The sequence below is a fragment of the Protopterus annectens genome, chromosome 3.part1 (genome assembly GCF_019279795.1).
Source record: "Protopterus annectens isolate FY-2018-M chromosome 3.part1, PAN1.0, whole genome shotgun sequence".
In the NCBI taxonomy this organism is placed as follows: Eukaryota; Metazoa; Chordata; order Ceratodontiformes; family Protopteridae; genus Protopterus; species Protopterus annectens.
In genome coordinates this window covers 1,019,701,043-1,019,719,726 of record NC_056732.1, presented here as the reverse complement: position 1 = coordinate 1,019,719,726, position 18,684 = coordinate 1,019,701,043, and the positions used below count along the sequence as shown (strand labels likewise).

The 18,684-nt window shown below is 42.9% G+C and overlaps 1 protein-coding gene across 2 annotated transcripts in view; it reads left to right on the top strand.

Annotated features, from left to right (window-relative positions):
- Positions 1-18,684, top strand: part of AFG3L2 (AFG3 like matrix AAA peptidase subunit 2) — a 1,447,137-nt gene that overhangs the window by 303,946 nt on the left and 1,124,507 nt on the right. For both annotated transcript variants that reach the window (XM_044067171.1, XM_044067172.1), the window contains one exon: positions 18,271-18,423. In XM_044067171.1, the coding sequence (XP_043923106.1) occupies positions 18,271-18,423 (153 nt within the window). The remainder of the gene's footprint in view (positions 1-18,270; positions 18,424-18,684) is intronic.

The following is an 18,684-nucleotide window of genomic DNA, read 5'->3' as shown; positions in this document are numbered from 1 at the left end:
TTAGACTGAACAAAATCTTTCAGAAAAAAAAAAATCAGCTTTTTGTCTCCCCCAGTTAGAAAGGGATGGCCAGTATCTAAACTCACTTTGTCCAAGTGGATCACAGACTGCATTTCTCATGTGCACTTTGCTCAAGGAGTACCTCTACCTGGCCATGTTAAAGCTCCTTCTACTAGATATTTGTCTACATCTCAGGCCTTCTGCTCCAGAGTTTCGATAGAGGATGTTTGTGCAGCTGCTGCTTGGTCGAACTCCCATACCTTTGTCACACATTACAAGTTAGATGTTGTGTCTAGAGGTAGGGCTGCCTATGGCTCTGCAGTGCTTCAGAATATCCTGCCATGTTTATCACCTTTGAAGACAGATTGCAATTAATAAAAATTAAACTTTTACCAAAAATTTCTATATAGCTCTAGTTCTTAACTTTTCTTATACATATTAATACATTAAAGATATAAATAGAGTACTAATGAAATTCCTTTGGTTCTTCAAAAGAAACAGAATAGCTTTTTTACATCACATTACATCTTGGGAGCAAGGAGGAATCGAATTCCCGAACATTGAGGCATATATTAATGCAGCCATATTTAAGGTCATTTTAAACTGGATTAATCCAAGTTATCACTCTAGTTGGAAACTATTACACCTAACCATACTAATTAATGAAAATGCCTTGTTAGCCAAACTTCCATTGAATAATTATTCAAATAATTTCTGGTACTTCTTATGTCATATTTCCCAATTCATTATTGCCAAACCCACAAAATTAAACTCATTAAGTCACTATTTAATTTCTTAAGAAAAGTTGTTAATTCTAATGCTGATATTAAGACTTGGTTTGAACTGTTAAATTCATTTAAAATTACAAGAAACTTTCCTGATTAAATACATCTCAATGTTCTAGATAGCTAGGAATGTTGGTATCAGTGCATAAATGATGCTAAAGTTTTAGACTCACAGTTTCTTATAAAAGAGCGTGATTTGCTTCCTCAAAACTGGTTAGTTCTACAAAGTATCTTAACTTATTCTCAAGATTTATGCATAATACTTAAAAACTCATTTTATCAAGAAAGACCAAAGATGATAACTCTCGTGTGAAATTTTACTTAATAGCCTCACTATAAATAACCTTATTTCAAAATTATACAACGTGTTAATTGTTTATAAGACTAGTATAAAGCACAGTTACTGGAACTTTATATTCAAAGGCTGTTCTTTTAATTTCTCACATGACGAAAAACAAAAATGTTGTTATTCATTAAGCATACTTCATGGTCTCATTACTGGAATATTTTCGCTTGGCAATATCTCCATAGTGCATTTATGACCCTAAGTAAGATTGTTAAAATCAATAATAGCTCTAACGCATCCTGCTGGAGATGTAGAGAGCATACCAAAGCTGATTGGGCACATATTTTTACGATTTTCCTAAATTAAAGGGTTATTGGCACACCATAGATGATTTTCTCAAAGCATTATTCACTGATTCCTTTTTATTGTCCAAATCATTAGTTCTTTTCAGTGTGAATGAAGGTTATTCTTTGAATAAGAATAATTCACATTTACTGTGGTCAATACTTGTTATCGCTAGGAAATGCATTACCAGAAGTTGGAAAACTAGCTGCCCACCTACTGTTGAGAATTTCTTGTCTTCAGGGAAAGACCTTAAATCCAAAAGAAGACAAACCAACTTGTTAAAATGAACAACACAGGCTCCGATGTTGCTTGAACCACTCACTGTAAATTTATTGTTAAGTGCTTTTTGTCAACCACTGTTGGAAGACTTCATCAGACAAACATGTGAATCAGTGCACACCTTTTAAAATCAAACGGGTGCCAAAACTAACAATCAATCAAATCATCACTCTAATTAAATGAATAAATAATTAGTTAGGTAACCCATTGACAGACTTGACCCTTAAAATAAAAATAAGAATGAAAAATAAAAATAAAGCACCCTTCCTATTGTAGCAACATTCTTTCTTTAAAAAAAGAGTTTAAAAGTACAAGTGAGAAAGTGTATGAAAATGTAAAAATATGAAAAAAATGTTAAAAAATGTGAACCCAGACAGCTATCACGACCTTGAAGACTATCAATGTCAAATCAGAGCCAAAAAATGAAAAAAATGTGTTCTAAATGTAAAAAATTCCAAATATTCATACAATATAAACACAGTAAAAATACAGTAAAAACCTAGCTTATACAAGTAACTAAAAGATTGACAAGTTACCTAAGTAAACTTCTCAACTTTAAAATACATGCCATAGAAGTAACTTCAGTTTAAACTAGGTAGTGTGTAGGAATTCAATCTAAGTTGCCAAACCAGTTCGCGTTTTTCTACTATCAACTGATAAGGTCCACCTTTTCCATCTACTACTACCTGGTATATAACTTTAAATAAAAAGGAATGAGAGGGGTATTCATTACAGTGTCTCGCTAGAGCGTTAGTAGTACTTTTTTCTTAATATGATACATGTCTTCATAAATCCTTTCCTTTAGCTTCCTGTCAGTCTTTCCAACATAAAATGCTGGACACATCTGACAGGAAGCTCAGTAAACCACAGATTTAGAGTTACAATTGTGTCTACCTCTGGCTTTTTGTACGTGGTGGTTTACTGTAAAACTTGACCCTGTAGAAATAAATCTACAATAATTACACGCTTCCCATTTGTACGTTCCTTCAGTACTAATAGGTTTCATGGTATTGTTTTCTACTATACTCTTCAAATTCCTACCCTTCTTAAAAATTATAACCGGGTTGTCACCTAATTTATCCACTAGGAATCTCTCTCAAATGTCAACAAATACCAATTACTTCTAAAAATGTTCCTGATGAGGTTTGCCTCCAAACAGAATGGTGTAATGAAACTCCTTTTAAAACACACTGGATCTTTGACCGTTAAACCCTCCTCTAATGGTGGAGCACTAGCTGTAGCTAGGACCAAACTGTCCGACCTTTCTCACACAATCAACTCAACACCCTGTCCCTTCTTAGTAAGGATGGGACTGAAAGAACCAACCAATCTTTTAAGACAAACTTCTCCCACTAATTCATCCACCATCTTCTCTGGGTAACCACGACTCATGAACATGTGTTTCAACAAGATACATTCATCCTCAAAGGTAGAATCCTCAGTTGTCATCTGAGCAGCTCTTACTAACTGTCCTTTTAGGACAGACCTTTTCTGATGGAACGGGTGACAACTGGAAAAATGTAAGTGTGTTCGAGTACATAGGCTTTCTGTATATTGTAGCCAAGTGACCTTTACATACAGGGTCTCTTCAGTTCTACATCTAAATAATTAATGGTATCCTCTCTGTAGGTGTAAGTAAATTTCAAAAAAGGGGTACTGTTGTTTAAAGTCTCCACAAATAACCGTGCGTCATCCGCACTCCCTTCAAACATAATAAAAATATCATCCAGAAACCTATTGTAAAGTTTTACCTTCTCATAAATGTTCTTCTTAAATATATGTTCACATTCCCATTGTGCTAAAACTAGATTAGCATAACTTGCCCCACATGGGGAACCCATAGCTAGGCCCACCACTTGTTTGTAAATGTTACCATTAAAACTAACATAGTTATTGTTTAAAATAATATCTAGTAACTCCTGAATTAAACATATCTTGTTACTTTCAGCCTTATAAAATAACAATTTCTTAGTGATGTATTCTAATCCCACCTCATGTGGGATAGAAAAATATAGGTCAGCGACAGCTATTGTCAAGAAGAAAATGTCGTGAAATACAAAATTCTCCAAACTTTTCAAAAAAGCCCAGGAGTCTTTACAAATCTGTTCTTCTCTGACCACATACTTTTTTAATAAGTGGTCCACATATTTAGAACATGCATATGTAATAGACAACCTCGCATTCACTAAAGCTCTCAACGGGGGATCATTAACATATTACATACTCAAGTGTGCCAGCTTGCACTGCATGTGAATTATTTTTACTACTGTTTTTGCTACTTTTCCGGGAAAAAAAAAAACATTGTAAGCCTGTTTCTTACCTTTCCTGTAATTAGTGTTCCAGATACAGATTTGCTGTATCCAGGATTATTTGTAGGCTTCTGATCCCCCAAGCCTTTCTGTGTTGGAGGGAAGCCTTCTAGCTTATCAGTGGGAGTGGTAAGCACTAGTAACCTGTCTACCACATAAGGAGTGGTTCTGGCCCAGAATTTGTAGTTATTGGCCGTTTGGGCGGTCTTCCATCTCTCTCAACTTTCTGATTTGAAGGCCTGCATTTGCACTTGTTTCTGTCCTGTAACTCCTGGGCCCATCTCATTTGCTCACTCAAAAAAAAAAAAAAAATTCTGCTTTTACTGTATTTGTGTTTCTTCCTACTTTATTTTGCTTTTGCGTCATCTTAAAAGTACTCAATTATATTTATTACTGCTCGGTGTAACTCATTCTAAGCCTTTTAGTTTAAGCACTTGGGCTTCAGACCAGTTGTTTTACATTAGGAAGGTTTGTAGCCTGCACTGGGACAGGTAGCTTACATCCTTCTAAGTTGGGAACTGCTGATTGAGGGCTCAGTGTCTGTTATTCTAAAAGTGTATTAATTCTGGTTTAAGCAGTTGGGCTTCACGCCAGTTGTTTTACATTAAGAAGGTTTGTGGTCTGCACTGTAGTGGCAGAACAGGTAGCTTATATCCTTCTAAGTTGGGAACTGCTGATTGAGGGCTCAGTGTCTGTTATTCTAAAAGTGTATTAATTCTGGTTTAAGCACTTGGGCTTCAGGCCAGTTATTTTAGATTAAAATGGTTCGTGGTCTGCACTCTTGTGGGAGGAGAGGCTGGACTCTGCCCTTCTGAGCTGGGAATTTCTGGTTAAAGGCTTATAGTGTCTGCATATTTGAACTGCTTCTTACTGAAATTGGTACACCTTGTTTGCTGTAGCATAGACTAGATCTAGGCCTGCTGAATCTAGCTTTGTTTATATAACTTGAGCACTAATCCAGGCATTCTTTAAAGTATTCAATTGTATTTATTACTGCTTGGTAGTAACTTGATTAAAGTGTAGCTATCATTCTAAGTCTTTTGGATTAAGCACTTGGGCTTCAGACCAGTTGTTTACATTAGGAAGGTTTGTGGCCTGCACTGTGATGGCAGGACAGATAGCTTACATCCTTCTAAGTTGTGAACTGCTGATTGAGGGCTCAGTGTCTGTTATTCTAAAAGTGTATTAGTTCTGGTTTAAGCACTTGGGCTTCAGGCCAGTTATTTTACATTAAGAAGGTTCGTGGTCTGCACTCTTGTGGGAGGAGAGGCTGGACTCTGCCCTTCTGAGCTGGGAATTTCTGGTTAAAGGCGTATAGTGCCTGCATATTTGAACTGTTTCTTACTGAAATTGGTACACCTTGTTTGCTGTAGCATAGACTAGATCCAGGCCTGCTGAATCTAGCTTTATTTGTATGTTGTTTGTTTGCTTGTTATTTCCCTGAAACGCTAATTCCACCTAAAACGCGGATTTTCAGCGCTTCTGTGGATCCCTAGTAATATCTGCATTGCTTACTGTACTTATTTCCTTGTTTCGCTTGAAAGAAAGTTACTGTTTGTCATTTTTGCATTTAAGTTACTTGAAACACATTGCATTTAAGTTACCTGGCACTTGCTCACTAAAGCAATTATATAAGTCAGCACTAAAATATTAAAAGCACTACACCCTCACAAACTCCCCTTGAGTACCTCGTTCCCCATTGGCCCTTTTTTTTTCAATTATAAAGGAATTCCCAATACTATTCTAGCATGTCCAAAGGTCAGTTGTTAATCTCCTCTCCGGTCCAGCTGGTGAATCTCGGAATCTTGAGGCAATGTTACACCTGCCTCATGTACACAGACAACCCTCTCCTCCTCCCAACAAATTCCAACACATGTGAGAGATGCAACCATATAGCCATACTGGAGGCTAAGCTCTGTCAACTCAGTACTGGCGAAACCAGTCAGGAGGAGAAGGAAACCACACTCACTACAATTCCAATCTCACATAGACCTACCACGACAGCAAACCAAACACATAAACACACAAAAACATACTCGGAGGCTCTAAATAAAAATCTGCCTAAGCAGCAGAGACCTCCAAAGCAGACACCCAAGCAACCGCTACCCCAAAACAAAACTCGTGCAACACATAGCTCACAAAGCCAATGTGCCGAACAGTCACAGCCCTTAAGGCTAAACAACACACCTGATACACTTGTAATAGGTGACTCTATCGTCAGGCACACTGACGTCCTGCTCACCAGGCTGAACAAGGAGAAGGTCACGGTGAGCTGCCTGTCGGGTGCTAGGATCTGACACATAACACAAGCACTCAGGTCACTCCAAGGCAAGTACAAATATGACTCAGTCATTGTCCATGCTGGTGTGAATGACCTGAGACGCACCTCCCTGGACTACATGAAAAGAGACATAGAGGAGCTCTCTGAGCATGTAGCCCAGGCCGGTATGACCCTGACCTTGAGTAGCATCTTACCCTCACCAAGAATGATGCCACAATATGAAGACAAGATGATCAATTTCAACAATTGGCTTAAGTATTGGTGTCATTCAAAGGGGATCCAATGCCTGTTAGCCTAGGATGACATGCTCGACAAGCCACGGTGCTTCGCTAGGGACGGCTTGCACCTGTCACCCCCTGGGCTTTTGGATATTGGCAAAGGCTCTTGCTACCCCCATAGTGCCTTTTTTAGGCAAGGCTCAAAAGACAAACCCACCTCCATAGGTATCACAAGGGATAAGAAACTAAGAGTAATGCTACTCAATGCCAGAAGGCTAAACCTCAAGATGCACGCACTCGAAACTCTCCTTAGCATGGAGAACATCGATATCTGTGCAGTAACAGAAACCTGGTTCAAGGCTCCCGAGAACACCCCAGCACTACCAGGTTATACCTCATACCATGCTTTTCGGCCCCAAAACTTGGACCGTACTACAAAAGGAGGGGGAGTATCAATATTCGTCAAAGATACCCACACCTCCAGGTTGGTGGCACAGCACGAAGCATCAGAGACTATCCATGTGCAACTAACAGTGGGTAAAACTGCCTTCCAGTTTATAGCCTGCTACAGACCACCCTCCCAAACCCAGGAACCCCACTCGGCCTTCCTGAGAACACTGGAAAATATGAAGGTCTCTCCAAACACCATTATATTGGGCAACTTCAACTACCCAAACATAGACTGGGAGCATTACTCTAGCTCCAACACCCTAGCCCAAAGGTTCCTAGAATTTATAAACTCAAATGTTATGGAACAACTTGTTACTACTCCCAGAAGAGGGGAAAACATACTGGACCTGATCATCACCAACATGGGGACTCTATGCCCCAGACCAGAAGTGTATCCCTCACTGGTAAGATCAGACCATAAACTAATCTCACTGGATATTCACATCCCGACTCCACCCCCTGCCCTGAAAACCACAGTGAAAAACTTCTCTAAAGCAAATTTCACAGTCCTCAAAACCGAGGTGGAATCCTTCAAAGCCCCCGGGCCTGTGAAAAATATGGCCCAGACCGCAGAATCCTTTATAAATGCATTCTATGAACACCTTCAGGAATGCATGGATCATGCAATCCCAAATAAAACTAAGACCCAATCCTCCAAAGGCAGATGTCCTGTCTGGTGGACCCCAGCCATAAACAAACTATACAATAGAAGGAGGAAGCTACTACATGATAGAGCAAAATCCCAAAAAGGGAAGGCATCTCTGATCAGTATTAGCAAAAAACTACGGGCACTCATAAAATTGTCTAAGGCCAGCTTAGAGAGAAAAATTGCACAGGACACTAAGGATAATCACAAGGCTTTCTTTAGTTATGTTAGGAACCTGGGTGGGAATTCCCAGATATGCTCAGAATTAGTCCAAAATGACAAACAATACACCGAACCCACAGACATTGCCAACATCCTAGCTGACAGGTTCAGTGCAAACTCCCCCCCCCCCTTACCAAAATGGCAAATATTTATCCCAGCAGAGTGCTGCCCCCCTGACATCTCAGATGCTCAGGTAAGAGCTGCCCTCTCCAAAGCAAAAAACACAGCATTAATGGGACCAGACTGTGTCCCGGGCTGCGTCCTACATGAACTCCAAGAATAGCTAAACCCAAACATAAAACTACTTTTCAATCTCAGCCTTACTACAGGATATGTACCCAAAGAGTGGCGTACAGTAACAGTGGTCCCTCTCCACAAAGGTGGTGCCTCAACGGATCCTGGAAACTATCGCCCCATAAGCCTAACTAGCTTGGTCTGCAAAGCTATGGAAAGGATCATCATGGACCTCATAAATAAAGATATTGGGGACCTACAGACACTGGATCCTATCCAGTTCGGCTTTGTTAAGGGCAGATCCTACCTCTTAAACCTGGTTGATTTCTTTGAAACCGTCACCAAGGCCATTGACGAGGGGAAGGTGGTCCACGCAGCCTACCTGGACCTCGCAAAAGCCTTCGATACAATACCCCACTCTGGCATTATAGATAAGCTCACCAGCTTAAATATAAACCCCTATGTCACTAGATGGGTTGCAAACTGGCTCAAGGACAGAACCCACATGGTTAGAATTGCTGGAGCCATGTCAGACTCCAAACCAATTACAAGTGGCATCCCCCAAGGCTCAGTCCTGGGACCTCTCTTGTTCGGTATATATTTCTCGGAGGTACAGGCAAACACGGATGGACTGGGGCTGACTAAGTTCGCAGATGACTGCAAACTGGGCACCATAATCGACTCTCCGGCCGACACAAGCATCCTCCAAAAGGGCCTCATCGAAACAGACAACTGGTGCCAGAGCCATGGCCTCAAGCTAAACGTCAAAAAGTGTATAGTCATCCCCTTTGGCAAAAACAAAGTGCCCACAAATTACCACATAGGTGGTAATCCATTAAGTACAGAAGAAGTAATTAGGGACCTGGGGACCCAAGTTGATAGCAATCTCTCATTTGACAACCACGTGGCCAAAGTGGTTAGAAAAACATTTTATATAGCCCACCTAATCATGAAGGGATTCACATCTAGATCAGGGGAGGTCATCGTGCCTCTTTACTCTTCCCTCATCAGGCCCATAATTGAGTACAATGCCCCTTTTGGGATGTACCTTACCAGACTCCTGCAGCAACTGGAAAGACCCCAAAAGTACCTCACCAAGAGGCTCATAGGGCTCAAACAGATGCCATATGCTGCCCGGTTAAAGAAACTCCAGCTCTACTCAGTGACATACCGCCTGTTCAGAGGCGATCTGTGCCTGACGTATAAAGCCATGTCCAACCCGGAATTAATGGACATGCTGCACCTCAGAAAATCCAAATCCCATCGAGCTACGCGCTCGAGAGACTTGAACCTCAGCACTGAAATAAATAGGACATGCTGGAGGGACAGATTCATAACCCAGAGGCTCCCTTCACTCTGGAATAAAATCCCAGTCCAGGTTAGGCAGAGTCCCTCATTGACTCTCTTCATGAGGAATCTTGATGAGTGGATGGGAGATCGTACGTTTATTCCGGGTATCACTTCTGTGTCACTGTTAGACAGAGGCACAGTATACTAACCTCGAAAAAGGGCATAGCAAAATTAATTTAAAATGGGTGGCGAAAGCCAAACACACTCTGGCTAGGCTTATAAATGCCCTAGGGCAGATAGCCTAGTATGAACCTATTTGTGTAGTTTAGGTAAACCGAATCAATTCGGTATTTTCGGTTTCAAAATCATTAAATAATTGGAAGTAACATCGGAGCCTGTGTTGTTCATTTTTTCAGGGAAAGACCTGGCAATCAAAAAAAACTAAGACCAAAGAACTTAGAATCTACCCAAAGACATTTGTTAATAATCTTTGGACAAAAGTATTAGCACTTGTTGAGACTTTGCAAATGGACCATAACTCTTTCTGAATTGATACTTGTACTAAGGAACACATGTATCTTAACTGTGATTTGCAGTTTTGCTTCAGACCTACGTATATATTGTAAATAGTTTTTAATTTGTTTGTTAATATTTTCTCTTAAGATTGAGAATACTGTTTGTCATTTGTTGTCTTTTATTTTTCATGGAAAATTTAATAAAATATTTCAATAAAAAAAAAAAAGAATATCCTGCCATTATGGCCACCCAGGGTTACTGTAGCTGGGTGTCTCCCACAGGTTGAAGAACGAATGAAAATGACAACATCTGATAAAGTTTTGTACTTAATATAATGTTCCATCTATCTTGTCCATTTTAATTCTTCCTCAGTTTCACCCCCTCCATCCCCCTGTCCCTTCTGGGAAGATTTGTGGAGGTGTTCTAGGAACCACTGTTCCTTTGAGCTCCTTGTTCTCTTTGTTATCTGTCTTTGGAGAGTTCTCTTTCCATAATTTTATGTATCTGCTTATACAGCCACATCAAACTCTATCTGAGTTAATTGGGAGGACAGGGGCATTATGGGTAAGGGAGGAGTTTGACAGTCCGATACTAAGCTATAAAAAAGCGGCCAGGTCAGATCCGAGGTTCAGATCTGAACCCACAGGTTGAGGAAGAACAGCACAGATGGAACATTATGGTAAGCACATAACTTCCTTTTATATTTCTCAGTATGCCATATACAAAGATCCTTTCTTGCTTTTGCCTTTCTCCCTACTAACAATATAACCTTGCCTGACTGGCATTCACCTATTTTCCTTCAGTTGTTGACTTTGAGTACCCTACATCTCATCAGTGCTGATTTACCTTTTCCAGAAGAGGATAGTCTTTTTTGTTGGTCCATCTTCAGTTCAGTGGTGGGAGGCAAGAGTCAGTGGTGAGGCAGCTTTTATTCTGCAGGACAAGATTTTCCTTGAATGCAGTACTTCAGAGGCTGGTTTGCTTGTTTAAATATTGTCCAGATGGTATTGCTTCTTATTAGCTCTCTGCTTTTTATAAAAGGGTTTGCACATGTCATCTTTGGGAAGATGAGGATAGGCTCTGATAATCACAAGGGGTTCTTATGTAACAGAAAAGTTTAACTCTTTCTCTTTTCCGGATTCTCTGCTCAGACCCAGATTGCTTTAGTCATAATCAAAGCTGAAACTAGTATATCAGCAGAGCCATCTGAAGTATAAAGACAAATGTCAGCATCTACTGCAAAAGTAGATATATTGAATTCTTAAAAAAAAAAAATCATTTGTATGATTAAAGAATGTTGGAACAAGGGATGTGATTAGAAAGTAGGAGGTATGGGGACCTGGCTAGTCATCTGATTCAGGGGAAGGAGCAGTATAACATGTGCCATTGTACCTCCTTTTGAGTGTGTCACAGCAGTGCTTAGTCACAGCAGTTGTACCATACTCAGAAAAGATTACTTGTACCTTGAAATTATTTTAAATGTAGCCAGATTGCTTTGCCACCCAACCATTAGAGCTGTAGAGGCAAGCTATGGGATATTTGTTATGTCCATCTTATGGTCCTTTGATGCAGAGAAACATTTCTTGTCTACTTCCTGTTGGTAAAAGTGTGAGGTAGGATGACGACTTGGGAGAATCCTTGAGCAAGATACATTGCCTGTTATTTCCAAGACAATTGTGGCTGTAGTCCCATATAGTGGAATAGGTTTTTGCATAGGGTACTCTCAAATGGGCTTTATTACATATCTAGTTACTGTAAGGGCAGAGAACACTTCAGTCATCTGTGGTTATGGTGAGTGCCTTACATAAGTCTACTGTTATAAGGATGTAAATTAAATGGCTGCAGTGATGCCATCTGTGCAGTGTTTACAGCTGACTATTTTTATCAGCCAGCCAATGTTCAGGCTTCTTCTTGAATTTTTAAATGTGACACTCCAAGAATGTTGATTGCCTAGACATAGCATTTATTATTGCTTGATTTTTTTGTTGCGTATGAAATGACTCATTCTTTGAAACCTAATCCTTGATTTTGTGCTGCCATGATAAAGTCAAATGTTAAGTTGCCAATCTCACCTTCATTCTTGCTGGATGGGTTCGGAGCCGATCCTCGGCTCCGACTCGGCCACTTACTAAAGCTCGAGAGCTTATTTTACTGGCTCGAGGCAACCCCATATCCCATGATGCTAGGCGATAACCCCCCAGATCTCGTTTGCCGCTTTCGCTTGCGAGGTGCGTTTTTTTTACCGGCTCCTGGTAAGTCTTATATATATACTGTTACAGTCACCCTTTTGAGTTAATTTTTCACCTAGTTGTTTATTTTCAATAGTTAGTAACTACCGTTAACGCTATTACTTTTTTATATACCTTCCCTTTATCCCTTATATCCCTCCCCCTCCACTCTTAGGTTGGGCCTTAAGCCTGCCCCTTTCCTATTTTTTCTTAGGGATCCTGTGGAGTGTTTGGGTGTGTCAGTATCCCTATTAACTTTTTTATTGTTAATTTATAATTTTTGAGAGTGTGTGTGTGTGTGTGTGTTTTCTATTACCTTTGCGAACCCTCGACACTGTTATGTCAAAGGAACCTAAGGAAACTAAGGTCTCAGGCTTTAAGAAGTGTGACTCGTGCTGTCAGAAAATGTCTCTGACAGACGGTCACACTTCTTGTGTTTACTGCCTGGGACCCCTGCACCTGCAGGACTCTTGTTCAGTATGTCATGCATTCAGTCCAAGAGTCCTGCAGGAGCGCAGGAACAAACTTATACTGAGGGGCTTGTTAAAGCCCGAGGGCTCCTCGACTAAGTCTGCGTCGGGGAGGCCCTCAAAACCTGCAAAACCGTCGGCTCCAAGTACTAAGCCTTCAGCTGCTGGCTCCTTGTCTGTGCCTAAATCTGCTCCGGCTGGAGCCGATCCCTTTGAGTCACAAGTTCCGGTCTCGGCACCACTCGGTGCCGATACCTCTGAGCCCATGCTTTCGCTGTCTGCTCTGGCTGGAGCCGACGTGTCCTCGGCTCCGTTGGCTCCATCTAAGAAGAGGTCAAGGTCCCCTTCATTGGAGTCCATCCATTCGGCTCCGAGGTCTCCCCTGCTCTCGGAGCGGAGTCATCGGAGCCGATCTTCTCGGTCGTCCAGACTTTCAGATCACGACCTTGAGAGAGTGGTAAGTAGGCTGTTAAAGTCTCAGGCATTGGCCCAGATGATCTCTAGCCCGTCTCATCAGACGGTAGCTATTACGACTCCATCTATTTTCCTCCTTCGACTCTCCCTCAGAGTTCGGAGCCGGAGCTCCTCGGAGCCGTGACTGTTGTGGCGTCGGACCGATACCTCCCCCTTCAGCTCCTTCGTCTTCTGCGCCGATCTCCTCTTTGATACCTTCAATGGAGGGATCCGGGCACCTGATCTTTCTCGTCGGCTACGAGGGGGCGAGTGGCATCGGACCATTGTCCGACCCCGTTCTCCTTCTCGGAGCGTCGGCGCTGGTGAGCTTGGCCCCGACATCGGCCTCGGAGCCTTCCCTGTCGGTGCGGCCTGGGGGTTCCTACCTCTTCGGAGCGGGGGCGCTCTGGCCTTTCTGATAGGGGAGCCTTCGAGGTGATGAAGAGCGTACTAGCCCCAGGGCATAGTCAACGGTCGGCTCCATCAGCTCCTCCCACTACAGTGCCTGCTGATGTCTCTTCCCACTCTCTTGCTCCCGGACCCAGAGATCCAACGCCTCAGGTTTCCCCACTGGGAATTTCTTCCTCTTCCGAGGCTTCTCCTGACCTGTCAGTGGAGCCTCCACGTAAGAGGACATGTAAGAGGAAACATGTAGACTCCCCTGAGTCTATTACATCTGACACCGACCTGGATGAGTCGCAGGGATCCCCAAAGTCCCCCTCTGAGGATGTCTCTTTCTCAGACATCCTAGAAATCCTGAAGCAGAGGGGGAACTGGTCTTCCCTTAATCCTTCCGAGGACGAGTCGGTGTACCTGGAGGCATTTGGTTCTCGACCCTCCACCTCCTGGGTGTCTCCGCCTTTCGACCCCCTTATGGAAGTAGTGGCTCGGAAGGTGTGGTCGGCCCCGGATTCGGTGGAACCCACCCCTCGGAGGCCATCTAAATTCATCACAGCACCAGTTGACAAGCAATTCCTAACAAAAGGTGTACCGGCGGATGCCATGGTGGTGGCTGCAGCCACCAAGAAGGAACTAGCTGATCCTTCAGTACCTATCCATCCTCCTAATAAGGATTCTAGGACCATGGATAGGTACGGTAAGTGGATGTTTTGTTCAGCGACCTTTGCCATGCGGTCGCTGAATTACCTGTGTCACTTCACCCGCCTTCAGAGAGATATTCTCAAAGGGTTGGGAGAAGTCTTACAGGATCCATCAGTTACCAGGATAAAATAAACTCACAGCTTGGAACCCTGAACTCGATTGTTAACTCCTCAATGCGTCTAATTTCATATGCAACCGATGGAGCGAGTAGGGCCGCAGGCACAGGAGTGGCCTTAAGGCGTCACGCCTGGATGCGGCTGTGTAATTTCGCGGACCCTTTCAAGGCGTCCTTCACAAATTCCCCTTTTGATGGTTCGGCTTTGTTCAGACCTCAAGTGAAAGACACCTAGACCAGATGCGAGCAAGATGGCAAGACTCTTTCTGCCGTAGGAGTCCGTTTCTCCACCCCTTCAAGACCATACCCTAAGGGTCAGAAGGGTGGAAAAATGTGGTTCCGCAAATCTCAAGGAGTCACGCCTGACACAAGAGGTCAGTTTACCCCCAGAGGCAGAGGGGGTAACAGCAACAGACGCCACCCTAGGGGCAGAGGGGGTCCGCAGAACCAGGGTAGCAGGGAGCCTTTCTCTGACAAACCCTTCCAGCATCCCTGAGATGTTGCCCGATTGTCCACCTTCGGAGGCAGTCGGGGGAAGATTGTCGCTGTACCCAATAGCCTGGCTTTCCCTTACTCAAGACAAATGGGTACAGTCGATCATATCCGAGGGTTACAAAATTCCCTTTATCCAAACCCCAATTCAACAAAAGGGAACCCTTCCAGACGTTCCACCCGGTCTAAGGGAACTAGCAGTATCAGAAATATCAAAACTGCTAGCTAAAAGAGCCATCCAGCCAGTCCCAGCAGACCAACTAGGATCCGGAATCTACTCAAGGTTCTTTTTGGTACCGAAAAAGACAGTGGACTGGAGACCAATATTAGATCTCAGCAAACTGAACAAGTTTGTAAAGAGAACAGGATTCCGGATGGTCACGCTACAGTCCATTCTGCCCTTTCGGGGCAAGGACAATTGGATGTGCTCCGTGGGCATTCAGGATGCGTACTATCACATCAAAATGCACAGGCGCTCCAGAAGGTTTCTCCGCTTTTGGCTAGGGGCCAGTCACTACCAATTAAGAGCCCTGCCCTGTGGTCTCACTATAGCCCCCAGAGTGTTCACCAAATGTATGGCAGCGGTTACGGCTCACCTGAGATGGCAAGGATTCCAGGTGTTTCCATATCTAGATGACTGGTTCCTCACTGCCACCACCAGGCATCAACTTCTCCAAGCCAGAGCTTACACCATTCACATTTGCAGAGGGCTAGGAATCTCTATAAATTTCGAAAAATCTGCCTTGTCGCCTTGTCAGCCTATTACCTTTATAGGTGCAAACTTCAACACCGTACAACTTTCAGCAAAGTTAACAGATCAAAGAGTCTTAGATATTCAAAACCATGTCCAGGTTCTTCTTCAGAGCGACAAAATTCAGGCCAGGTATGTCCTGAAAGGTATTGGGTCTTATGGCGGCCGCCATAACACTTCTTCCCCTTGCACGTTTTCACATGCGTCTTCTACAGTGGATGCTTTTCGCCCAATGGTCTTTTCAGCAACTCCCCATGCACCACAAGATCATGATAACTCAAACTTGCAAAAGTCATCTGTCCTGGTGGATATTGTCCCCTCAAGTCCATCAGGGCAGACCCTTTGTTCCTCCTCTCCCGGTCACCACGGTGACATCGGACGCCTCCCTGATTGGGGGGGGGCATTTTCAGGGCAGGATGGTCCATGACACTTGGCAACCTTTCCAGCGCCACCTGCACATAAATGTCCTAGAGATGAGAGCAGTGCTTTTAACGTTGCAAGCCCTCCATGACTCTCTTCCCCTAGGAACTATTGCAATCCAAACGGACAATATGTCCGTAGTGTGGCATATCAACAAGCAAGGCGGAACCAAGTCCTATCCCCTGTGTCGAGAGGCACTCAGACTTTGGCAATGGGCGATCTCCTCTCAGCGGTTTCTGATAGCAACGCATATCCTTGGGAAGTCCAACTTCATAGCCTACAGGTTGAGCAGAGCTATACTCATGCCACATGAGTGGTCTCTCAAACAATCGGTAACGGAAGAGATTTTTCAGAAGTGGGGCCGTCCTTGCTGCAATCTTTTTGCTACATCCCAAAACAGCAAATGCCCCGACTTCTTCACCCTCTTCCCCCTTCCAGGCCATCCACTCAGAGACGCTGTAGTCCAAGATTGGCCTTGGGGACTTCTCTATGCCTTTCCACCCTTTCCTCTAATTCCACAAGTAATTCAGAAAGCAACCGCCTTGAGAGCCAAGTTGATTCTCATTGCCCCTTATTGGCCTCGACAGATATGGTTTCCATTCCTACATCATTATCTTTTGGCACAGCCTTGGCATCTGGACCCAGCTCCAGATCTGTTGACCCATCAGTCGGGGCAGCTGCACCAATCCCTACATTCTCTCAACCTCACTGCTTGGTTGCTCCACTTCCGTCCTTAGCCAGGCTTCCTATGATTTCTAATCCTGTCCGAGATATCATAGTAGCTTCCCTTAAATCTTCCACCAGGAGGATTTACACTAGTAAATGGAAACGTTTCTCCTTCTGGGCGAAGGCAAGGAATATAGATCCCTTTACTGCCCCAATTCTTCGGTCTTAGACTTCCTAGCCAAAATTTTTCATTCAGGGTCTTCTGCCTCTACAGTAAAGGTTCAGTTGGCAGCCATATCGAATTTTCATACAGGCTTATCGGACCACAACATCATCTCCAATAAGCTTTGCAAAGCCTTCCTTAAAGGTGTATATTTACTTAAGCCTCCGATCAAAGACCCTCCACCTCAGTGGGATCTTAATTTAGTCTTAACATCCTTGATTCTCCCCCCCCCTTTGAACCTGCGGTCTCCTGTTCATTGAAATTTCTTTCCTGTAAGACACTTTTCCTAGTCTCTGCTAGGAGAGTATCAGAGCTTCACGCCCTCTGCATTCGTCCTCTCTACTTAATCTTCCATAAAGACAGAGTTTCTCTAAGGACTAATCCATCCTTCTTACCCAAGGTGGCTTCGCAGACAAATTTAAATCAATCAATTGATCTCCCAGTTTTTTTCCCAAACTATACTAATAGAGGGGAGCAAAAGCTACATTATCTAGATGTTCACCACCAGCTCCGATACTATTTGGATAGAACCAAACAAATAAGAAAGTCTGATCAACTGTTTTTATTGTACGCAGAAAATAAGAAAGGCCTTCGTGTTTCCAAGGTAACCCTATCTAGGTGGCTGTCTTCTGTGATTACATCTATTTATCAACTCAGAGGCAGGGAATTAACTTCTAAGCCAAACGCCCATTCAACTAGAGCACTAGCTACATCTACAGCTTTTCAAGCTAGACTACCAATAGACACTATCTGTGCGGCAGCCACATGGGCCTCTCCTCATACCTTTGTTTCGCATTACAAATTGGACATGGCCTCCAGGGACAGAGCAACATTTGGTTCCACCATTCTTAAGAGTCTATTCCAATGAGCCACCCAGGATAAAGGTGCTAGGGACGCAGTCCCATCCAGCAAGAATGAAGGCGAGATTGACAACTTAACATTGAGAAATTATGTACCTACCATAACGTTCCATGTTAGTTGTCTTCTCTCGCCTTCTTTCTTGCATCCCACCCACCATCCCCCTAGCCTGGACAGACCGAGAAGATCTTCCCTTCCTTGAAGGGTCCTTTTTATTCCTTTGTTCACTATCTAGGTGTCCTAGGATATATATATAGTGTAGATAATTATCTTTGGGGGTTTTTATCCCTCTTCCTCCTCTTTCCAGTTGGAGGATTTTGTTTTATTGGCCTATGCTAGGTTTTTCAGCTTCCAAACGAGATCTGGGGAGTTATCGCCTAGCATCATGGGATATGGGGTTGCCTTGAGCCGGTAAAATAAGCTCTTGAGCTTTAGTAAGTGGCCGAGTCGGAGCCGAGGATCAGCTCCGAACCCATCCAGCAAGAAAGAAGGCGAGAGAAGACAACTAACATGGAATGTTATGGTAGGTACATAACTTCTCATTTTCCAGTATTGCTTTTAATCTAAATTGTGTAGAATTCACAGTAGTGTGTTACACGTACATTGATTTCTCTTTTTCTTTTTTATAAAAGGGTGACATTCCATGGGATAATAAGGAATTCCGGCTTTATTTCCTGGGCACTGCAGGCTTTTGGGCTCTTGTTACATACTACTTTTTCTTCAGGAACAGTGGGAGAGAAATTACCTGGAAGGACTTTGTAAATATGTTCCTGTCAAAGGGAGTTGTAAGTATTCTTGAAAAAATATCTACACTGTAATGCAGTTTTGCAGGCATTTCATGTTCATATTACTGGGTTTGCAAGCCACAGTGAAGCAACAGCCTAGAATAAGTAATGTTAAAAGCATTTTTCAAAATGTGAATGTTCTTTGCCTCTTCTGTCCTGCTTAAGAAAAAGATAGATTTGTTTATTTTGCATTTTTAGGAAAGACGGAAAGCATTAAAACCTGAACCAGTATCACTAACAGGTTGTGCCACTGTTATTTAT